This window comes from Neocloeon triangulifer, unplaced genomic scaffold (genome assembly GCF_031216515.1).
Source record: "Neocloeon triangulifer isolate White Clay Creek 2 clone unplaced genomic scaffold, ASM3121651v1 ptg000014l, whole genome shotgun sequence".
Lineage (NCBI taxonomy): Eukaryota > Metazoa > Arthropoda > Insecta > Ephemeroptera > Baetidae > Neocloeon > Neocloeon triangulifer.
This window is the reverse complement of record NW_026775556.1, coordinates 23,294,425-23,304,839: the sequence shown is the minus strand read 5'-3', so window position 1 is coordinate 23,304,839 and position 10,415 is coordinate 23,294,425. Positions and strand designations below refer to the sequence as shown.

At 35.1% G+C, this 10,415-nt stretch overlaps 1 protein-coding gene across 1 annotated transcript; it reads left to right on the top strand.

Annotated features, from left to right (window-relative positions):
- The first annotated feature begins 4,426 nt into the window (after positions 1-4,426).
- LOC132199633 (prisilkin-39-like) lies at positions 4,427-7,329 on the top strand. Its single transcript, XM_059624506.1, has 2 exons — positions 4,427-4,515; positions 6,798-7,329. The coding sequence occupies exons 1-2, from the start codon at positions 4,495-4,497 to the stop codon at positions 7,086-7,088; spliced, it is 312 nt and encodes a 103-aa protein (XP_059480489.1). The 5' UTR covers positions 4,427-4,494; the 3' UTR covers positions 7,089-7,329.
- The last annotated feature ends 3,086 nt before the right edge of the window (positions 7,330-10,415 follow it).

Here is a 10,415-nt window from a genome sequence, read left to right as displayed (position 1 = left end):
TAAAACCAATAAACTTGTGGTAATAAAAACTTTTTCGGTGGAAGTGCTACGTGGAAATCTTAGTTTACATTCAGCCAGAAGCTTCCTGAATAACCCCTGAGCAGTTTACCATGTGCCATTTTGATGGAAGGACAAATATTACGGGTGTATTTTTCAATAATTTGAAGTAGGAAAAAAGTAACAGAGGGAAATCTGAGTCTCAAGCCAGTGAAAATTAATAATTTTTTTGTGGAAATGCTCAAAATGCTGCGTTGAAATCTTAGTTTACTATAAACCAGAAGCTTTGTAAAAAAACCCTGAGCAGATTTTTTGTCTTTACTTAAGAATAAATTAATGCAAAATGTTTCAATCTTGTCTGAAAATCACGCTTCCCTTGATTAATTAATTTTTGTTTTTGTTTTCAATGTTTTTTCCATTGGATAAAGGATTTAGTTATTACTATAAACAGGAAACTATAAATCGATTATTAATTCTAATTCTTGATTAAATTATGTTAAATTATGTCCTTGGCGTGCACATCAGCAGAGACCTGCGGTGGAACAAGCACACGGACATTGCCCGCGGTAAGGCAGCCAAAGTTCTCTCCTTTGCGGCCCGCAACCTGCACGGCTGCACCCCGAGAGTGAAGCGGCTTGCCTACCAAACAATGGTCAAGCCGCTCATGTTCTATGCGACCCCTGCGTGGCACCCGTCCATCCAGTTAAATATTTTAAAATTTGAGAGAGTTCAGAATAGAGCCCTTAGGTTTGTGTACGGGCGGCACATTTCCGAGGCGGCCAAGACCGAGCTGCTTACCGTCCAGCAGCAGCTGAAGTACAACGACTTGACTTTCTTCCGAAAGTGTCTGGACGGAGACACCGACATGGACGCGATGGCGCGAATAAAGACTGGCCGAAAGATAAGAGACAGTAGCAGTGACGAAGAGCACCACCGACTCATTCCTCCAAAAGTGCGCACCGACCTCGGCCTCTACTCATTTCCCTTTCGCCTCGCGTCCCAATGGAACTCCCTCCCTTCTGTGTTAAAATCGTGTGCGTCTAATAATTTCCCGAAATTGTGCAAAGAGCATGTAAAACAAATTTAAACTTCTTTTTTCCCGTAGTTTAGGCTGCAGTGCGGCGAGTAGTCGGGTATTTATCGCCTCTTGGTAAATACTCGGCTATGAGTTTCAGTGAGTTGTTCACTAGCACTGTGTGCCTATTTTTCTCCCAACCAATTTTTCACAATTGATTGTTTGACTTGTTTGGAGAAAAATAAAAATGAATTGAAGTTAAATAATCAGTTATGTAACCGAGAGAAATTTGCAATCATTGACCTCTGTCTAAAATATTAGTACATGTTAAAAAATAAATTAATGAGAGACACAATAATTATTTGTGTAAATGTGTTTGTCCTTTTTGCTACTAATTATTTTTTGTACAGAGCAAACATCGATCGTCATTTCATCGCCGTACGAAATGACCTCTGGGGAATGCCTAGCGCGCAGTGCTTTACCACTTTTTTTTCATCTCTCGTGGTGAATCATCTTCGCATGTCGCGCCATAAACACAACAACTCAATGCAAACTCACCTGTCATCCCTATTACGGACGCGCTTGTGTATTTTTTGCGCGTGTGGGTAAAGAGGACTTTTATTGCAACAAAAGACAAACAAACTTTTTGTCGCCCCCAATTTCGTCCGCTCAGCAATTCTCTCAGCAATTTCCGCTTCCTTTTCTGAGCGCCCGTTTCTGCGACCCTGCCGCGGTACACTTTTGACGAAAACAAAACTCACCTACTCACGCAGCTGGCACGCGTGTCCAATTTACATAAAATCTCGAACAATGCAATAAGAAATCTTCAGTGTACGGATTAAAATGAAACCTCATCCTCATTTAAATAAAATTGAGTGCAATATTATTAGAAATGAAAATTTAAATCGATTGATGCAAACTTTTATTTATCATGTTTGTTGCTCGTTCTTATTTATAAACAAAAATTAATATTTGAAATAGCAGCAAATAAGACTTTAAAATAAAATATGCATAATTATGTGAAGACTAGAAGAAAGATCCGCGCAAGCTAATTTGTTTCACTCCAATCTTCTGGTACAATTCGAAGGGATGTCATTTAATTTTTGCTTTTATATTATGCGAATCCCTACTGTTGTGTACATACTGTGTATAATAATATATAAGATATTGAGAATATTTCTCAGACAACAAATTTTGGTTTCCACTAAAACGATCCATTACAGACGTTTGATAAAAACTTTATAAATGAAATTATATTTTTATGAGAGAATTTTTATTGAATAATTAAGTACAATATTATTAATTATACATGCAAATATTTGTATCTGGTCTGTTTAAAATGTTAACAAAAAAGAAATAAAGATATAATTAAAAAAATAGAAAATATTAAATTTACTATAATTTGGACTTAAATTTTAAATAATAATAAAGTGTTTTGTTTATACTTTTTATTTAGTAATGTTCAAATTAGGCTAAAAATAAAAGAACAAAACTCAGTGCATTGTTGAAATGGACGGACAGGCCGTTTTATCGGTGGTTCGTCGTCGGTGCTCCTTTCTCGTGAACTTCACCTCTATTGTGGCAACAACCATAAAACTTTTTGCCGCCGCCGCCGCCAACACACGCGCCGGTGTAACCACATTAGAAGCTGCACAAGCAACAGTTGCCGCCGCGGACCGGAGCGTGAATTTCGTCGGAGGCCTTTTTGCACACTTACTTGATTTTAATTGGCTGAACTTTGGACAAAACTTTGAAAGTGGGAATTATTGCGAAATCCAGTAAAGCGCCCGTGTGATTAAATCAGGAGGACTTGAGAAATAATTAAATATGTAGGATATGAAATGGAAATACAATTTGGAATTTTTTTTAAAAATATAAAAGGTACTTTTGTTTAAAAATAGACAAAATCTTTCATGTAATAAAATCGTCAATACTTCAATTTTAAAGAAATGAAATAATTTGTATAGCGATTATTGTGTTTAATCATGTGGCGATTTTTTTAAGTTGTAAGTTGTAAATTAATTGCTTAGGCCATAGCCATAGATTACCCCCTTCCTCTCAACTTGTAGCAACAAACGAAAATGAAAAATAAGAAAAATAATTTTAAAAAAAGGAAAAAGATTGCTTTTTTAAAGAACTAGCATAAAACTAGTTTTATTGCGCTGTAAGTATAGAAAAGTAATAAAAACTTGTTGAAATAATGCGTACAAATTTTTTATATTAATTTAAAAAATTATAATAATCAATAAAGTATATAATTAATTTAAAAAAATGTCTTCTAGAGACGCGCCACAAGCCGCACCGTCGCAGCTTCTAAATCATATTGCGAAATAAGGTGCGGTGTGCTCGGCAAGTTGTGCCGTGCGCTGCAGACGCGCAATCCATCCACTTAATTAACACCCATCCATCAACCATCAACTCTCTCGCTCAAGTTCGCCATAATGCGTTGAGCAGGGTTTGCAGAAATTTTTCGCGCCCTTTTATGTTCTCAAAGGGGAAGTTTTGCCAAAGCTGCCAGCAAAGTTGTTCAGCAGGGCTTAATTAATTATTTTGCACCAGCAGCATTTTTGTGGTAAACAATTTTGTAAAACAAAATTTGGCCTTTCAGAGGCTGGATTCTATTTATAGAACTACATAAGTCAACTGAGACTCACTGTGGAGTTTGAGGTCTTTTTGATCCTGAAAGTTAGACCAAAAAGCGATGTCCAACAATCTAATGTTCCCCTCCGAAAAACTACTGATTTTTTAATATAAAATTTTTGTTTATTGAACAAATAAACAATTTTATTAATAAAAAATATGCTGTCGCTATTATATTAAATTTATTTTATATTTAATATGGGTTAATTCTGCATTTTCAGGGACACTATTTTAAGAAGAATTTGTTATAATCTCTAAGTCACGAATAAGGATTTCGGGAAACACCCACGCACTCTCAGCAATTTCATTCAAATGGCTCACAATTTGTTAATTGCGATGAAACGCACGATTCTCAAGAACTTTTGGGTTGTAAAACGATCAAAAGGCACGCGCTTCGTGTTCAAGCACCAGAAATAATTGTTTCAAAACCAATCGGAAAGCGGCACTGCTTATTGTTAACTAATTAACCTCGGTTTAAAAATTTTATTACAGTTCCAATAAAAAAAAATGCACCACTTTGCAAAAAAAAATGGCCAGTTTCAATCGAAACCGCAATCGTTTCCAAACACTTAATGTGACATAATGAGCCCTTGAGCTGTTTTTTTTTCTTTTTTTTTAGCCGAAAAAAGACAACAACTCTGGCAGGTAGGTGGGCTCGTTGCATGCGGTTCCTGGATCCTTGAACTTGATCGTGAATCACACTGCAGAATTCGCACGCACCGGAGGAGGGGAGGAGCGCCAGGGTAGCAGCAGACGAGAGAGGGGAGTGCGGCAGATTCACCTGCGAGCCTCTCGGGTGTATAAAAAGCAGCCGGTCTCGAAAAGTCCAAACACAGTCCACCATGAAGTTTGCTCTGCTGCTGGTGAGTGACAAAGATTTTCTCCTGCTTTCTTTGATATTCAAATTTTACTGCCGCGATAATGCACAATTCACCGCCCCGGGTTCGAGTTTCCACTTTATCTTTTCATCCCCCGGCTCTGATCCGATTTCCACTCCGGAAATTCCTTTCTTATGCATTATATTCGCTCGACCCATTTTTCCAAGGGAATTTTACACGATTTCTCGCGAGTGCAATTTCACCGTCAGTTGCCGCGATGCAGGTAGAATGCGAAATGCAAACAATTCATTTGCATTTCCTTGTGTGCACAAGGAAAATCGTTCCTTTGAGCGCAGTTCGATCGATTGGGCGTGAATAAATAATCGTCTGCAATGCACGTAACAAATCACTTTTTCGCGTGGTGACGATGAAGATGCTGCTGATGCAGATCATCCCTTTTTCACACTGACCTCGTTGAAAAAAGTGAGAAGCAATATTTATTTTAACAATTTTATTTATTCGGATAAATTCTTAAGCTGTTGTTTTGCTATTTTTCACAAATTAATTAAATTATTTTTATCTCAAAGTACTAATTTTTAAAAATAGCTTACTTGTTCTTTAAAGATCTCTTTTTTGAATCGGATTTTATAAAAAAAAAATATCTCTTGTAAATTAAATTGAATTTTGAAAACATTGAAACATTTAGACAAATCATCTTCCCCTTATTATCACGAGGGTTGTTTTCATACCTCATTAAAATATTGTTGCACCCTTTTTACATGACATAGGAAATTTGCATATTATTCAGAATAAATTAAACTTTTTTGCGCAAAAGTGAACTAATCCAATCCCTCAACCCTGCTCCGCAGTGGGAATAATAATTCTCCGTGTAATTAATTTTTTTTTGTGTAGACTGCTCTCCGCCGCACGTTTTAATGCGATAACGCACCTTGAACACGACTCGTTTTTGCCGGCGCTCGAGCATTTTTGGGGCTAAAAGCCTTTGCTGGCGGCCGCGTTAATATATTAAAAACCGGGCGCGCGCTTTTGTGCTCGACGCGCTTATGAAAACATTTCCTTGACGCTCGCGAACGCGCGCGAAAGTAATGAATAGCACTCGAGTACTTTTTGATGTTGCTGCTTCGGCAACTTTTCTTCAGCTTCTTTTTCTTATTGCCGCGCAGCACTTATACTCGTGCATGCCGAAAAGGCTGATGAAAGACAAATCCGGCCGAAGCCGACGATTGTTCCCGGTTTTTCTCTCTTCTTCCCCGCAATGGAGTGTGTTTTGATTTGGCTCCGCGAACGTGCGGTTTCCATTCTTTTGATCCCTTTACCCAATTCATTTCGCTCTGTTTGCCGAAAGCGGGAGGCAATTTTCTGAAAAATCTCCTATAAAAGCAACAGTGCCCCACGGCGCTGTTTTTTTTCTTCAGAGAAAGAAAAGATTGTTGCGCGATCAAAGCTTCTCTGAAAGAAAAAATCCTTTGAAAAAAAACGCTCCAAACAAATTTCGCTTCCTAATTAGGCCTTCAACTAATTGGAAGTTGATAAAAATAAATAAATAAAAATACAAAAACACAATATGGCAAGGAAATATCTATTTTATTTTATTTTTTAATTATAAACGTTTTCGTTATCATTGGGTAGATAAAACAATAATTATTGTTATGTTTATTTATAGTAAATTTTATAATTAATTAAGTGATCATACATAAATTACTCTGTTTATTAAATAAAAAACCCTTTTTTTGTTGCAATTAAGATATTTATTTATGCTATTTTCTAAACACATTCCTGGATATTCATTTCTTTTTACACTTTTAATTCCATAATATTATAATTATGGATATGGAATGAGAAATTTATTATGTCATTTTCAAATCTATTTTGTTTTACTTCTGAAGGTATAATATTTAATATAAACAGAGAATAAAAGGTTTCAAATTTATTTTCATTTAATTATTCATCTGTTACGTTGCACAATCATTAAAATTTATTAAAAATATTTACACTTTTTTTATAGATTACAATATTATATTTCAAATATAAATTAGTTTTAACAATTAAAAATTAAATCTGTTTTTTACCAACATATACAAAATATTAAAAAATATATTATTCATTATAAAAATTAAAAAAAAACTTAAATACTATTTAAAAAAAAAATACGTATAATAGCAACATATTAATTAAATTACTAACATTTACCTCTAAAACTTTTTAAATCTGTCATAATCTATTTAAGGAAAATAAAAAACATTTACAATAAAATTATTTTACCCTTCATATAATTTAATTTTCTCCATTTTTTTTTAAATTTCCAGCTCGTCGCTCTTGCCGCCGTTCTTGGCTCGGTGTGCGCCCAGGAGGCCTCTGCCGCCGCCCCCGCCGCCGACGTCGCTGCCGACGCCGCCCCCGCTGAGGAATCCGACGACCTGGCCGTTGATGAGAACCGCTACTGGGGACGCAGACACTACGGCGGCTATGGTGGCTATGGAGGCTATGGAGGTTACGGAGGCTACGGAGGATACTACCGTCGTCCCTACTACGGCGGATACGGAGGCTACTACAGGCGGCCGCACTACGGCTATGGCGGCTACGGCTACTACGGCTAAATGTGAGCGGTCGGACGGAGAGAGAGAACAACCCACTGAAAAAAAACAACGATCACCCCGATTCTCACAGGACAGATGAAATTTTATTATAATGTAAAAAAAAGTATTCAATGCCAGTTTCATATATTTTCATGCATTTGTACAACTTTTGGTGCGGGACCAACAACTACTCGTGCTAGAAATAGTTTATGTGTCACACATTTGATCAATAAAGAGTAATAATTTTATATTTAATGCAAAATTTGGCTACTTTATTATTATTATTTTATACAAATTTAATTCCTAGCGATACTCGAAGAAAATTCTTCTCTGAATTGTTTAAATCCAATAATCCAATCCATAGTTTTCAAAAGTTCACAATATTGTTGGATATTTATAAAAATAAATAGCATAGCAAATTTACTTTAACGGCGCAAAAATTTCAATCAATATTTTGTGGGGCTTGATTTTAAAATCATCTGTTGTTTATTTTGTTTATGAAAATGGTAGTTAGAAATATTTATAATTCCATAAACTAATTTTTAATTAATATAATTAAACTCTCATGAATTATGGCCGTAACCAAAATGTAAATTATGCAAATTACTCTAAAATTCAATTTCATTTAAAAAAATAATATCAATATTTGTTTCAAAAGATAGAAATTACCCCTTTTATTGATTAAAATATTGTACAAAATATTTTAAAACAGGTATAGGTATTTTTGATTTGAATTTTTTTACAACAATTTCAATTAGTTTTATTCATAATTATTTTCAACATGGTTAAATTTCTCCTTGCATAGTAAAAGAATTTTTAATTTTTTTCCTTCTTCCAGCACATATCTCAAAATTCTTTGAAATTTTGGATTTTTTGTGTGTTTAATTTACGTCCTAAGAAAATGAACAACTTCTCAACTTGAAAATACTGCAGAGGACGAACAAACCGGTTGCATTGAAAAAATGCAAGTCCTTGAAATTAATGTTGTATTGGAGCGAGGTGGGTTGTGCTGAACTCAAGCACATTTATTGCAGTGCAGCCGACAGAAGTCACCTCTCCGTGTAATTAATATTTGCACTGCTGCGTCGTTAGCACTCGTTGCTGGCCGGTCAGCAGGACGCTCTGCACACCAGCAGCATTATTTGCTTATTTCGCCCTTGGATTGCATTTAATCCACATGGTGCCAAGTGGCCGCTCGCGCACAGCTGTTGGACCGGCAAGAAGAAGAAGAAGAAGAAGAAGTGGCGCCGTTGATTTTTATTTTTATGTCCTCTGCTTGCACCGATGCACTTTCGCCCCCCGTCGCTGTAATGGGGTGGAAACTGGCGCTGCTTGTTTACTTTGCAAAGTGCAACGCTACTGGACCGTGACTGGCCTAATTTATTATTATACACGCTGGGGCCGCAATTCCATTTACGGGGCAGTCGGTGTGGCCAATAAAAAACATTTGGTCTCATTTAAAAATTTCGTCTTTCACATTAGAAAGAAAAAATAAAGGATAATTGCAAACACAACTTTTTTGGGGGGAAAAACTATAAAGTTGCTATGGACTTTCATTTTTGTTTGTTTGATATAAAATTTTCCTGTCAAAAATAAATTATTAAATTATTGCTTGCAAATTTCTGTTCCTCAAACTGAAAATCTATGACGACCTTTTTTAATCACTTACATGATGAATGCTCATTAATTAGAGACCCATGAAGACAAATTTATTTTATTCGCTTCAAAATCGAGTCATTCCGATTGAGATTGAAAGGAAGCAGTAAAATTTAAAACAACCTACAGAATTTATTGGTCTTAAATTAATTAGGTCCGATTAATTAATGTGCGGTTGGTGGCGCGAAAAGCGATTCGTCTGGTCGTAAAAAGCTGCAGCCGGAAAAGGGGAACAATTGACCGTTTTTACTACCCCAGCCGCTGTCGAGCAATAAAATTAATTGAGCCCGCAAGAATTTCGATTTTATTGTGACGCAGCAAAAAGGGACAAACTGCGAAACGCTACACCTATGGCGATTAATTCCTCTCTAGACTGGACAAATAAATCAGTGTAAATTGATTTGCACTTTCCGCCTACCTATTTTCAGGAGCTCCTGTAAAATCAGAATTTCCACGGTAACATTGGTGATGATAAATTTTCGACGTTCGCACTAAAACCGGGATTATGTTAAGTCTGCACTTTCCCACATGAGATTACTTTCAAATATGAATGACATTTTAAGAGGATTTTTAAGTTTTTTAATTCCTGCGAGATTTTTATTTGGAAAGAAACTATAAATGTGTCTCAATCAAACAATAAAAATAATTATTACATTCAAAAACTGAGGCTACGTTGTTATTTTTTGTTTTATTTTTGTAAATCGTGAATTACGTAGATAATTATTTCAATGAGAAAAAAAATATAAATCAAAAGACACATTATTTTGCATAAACAGCAATTCATTTAAAAACAATTATCAGATTATTTATTCTGAAAATTTTTATGCTTTTTTCGTCTTCTACATTGACATTATTTTCTCACAATTTGAGGTTTTAATAAATTACAATCACTCTGGGAAGAAAATAACTGCTTTTTGGTTTCTTTACTTTCACTCCCTAAAACAAGCAGCTTTGATCGCTTGCTTTTGATCGTCAGGCGTCGCCGCTTAATTGTCGGCTTTTGACAGATAAATATCGCTCCTTTTTGGCCTGTGGCTTAATTACCAGAGGCAAACAAACCGCTCTTTGATGCAGTGATATTGATTGATGGTCGCGTTGGAGAAGGAAGGGGATTTTCCGGGGCGAAAAGCAATTAATATGAATCCTTTTAATCCGGGTGACGTTTTGATGAAGTATTATTATGAAGTTGCGAACTGAATAAAGAGAGGAGGCTGAAGGAGGCACGCAACCTGCTTAACATCAATGACGAGCAGGTTACATACTTTCAAATTAAGCAGTTACCACAAAAAAAGTATAAAAAAACATGGTATTTTAATTATTAAATATTAAACTTGAGTTTTGCAGTTAGACTAATAATAAAGTTAAAAGTTTATTATTTAAGAAAAATGTATTTGCATAACTTTGATAATATTTGTTATTTAATTTATTTATTTATAGTATTACTTTATAAAATATTTATTAATATTTTATTTTACTTTTTTTTTGCTTAGGAAAATCTTAATTCCTGAATAATTGTTAAGAACGGTTAAAGCTTTAAAAATATATTTGACTAAAATTTACAAAGTTATGTGATGTGCAAGATAGTAAATTTTGAACAAGTTAAAAATTTAATTAAGACGTGCTATTGCAATGTATTTTCTATCATCTTTGCCCAAATCGGCAAACATCAACTGTATATTAAAATACTAAAAA

Coding starts and splice junctions, on each gene's coding strand:
- LOC132199633 (XM_059624506.1), top strand. CDS start 4,495: ATGAAGTTTGCTCTGCTGCTG. Junction 4,516..6,797: donor TGAAGTTTGCTCTGCTGCTG/GTGAGTGACAAA, acceptor TTAAATTTCCAG/CTCGTCGCTCTTGCCGCCGT.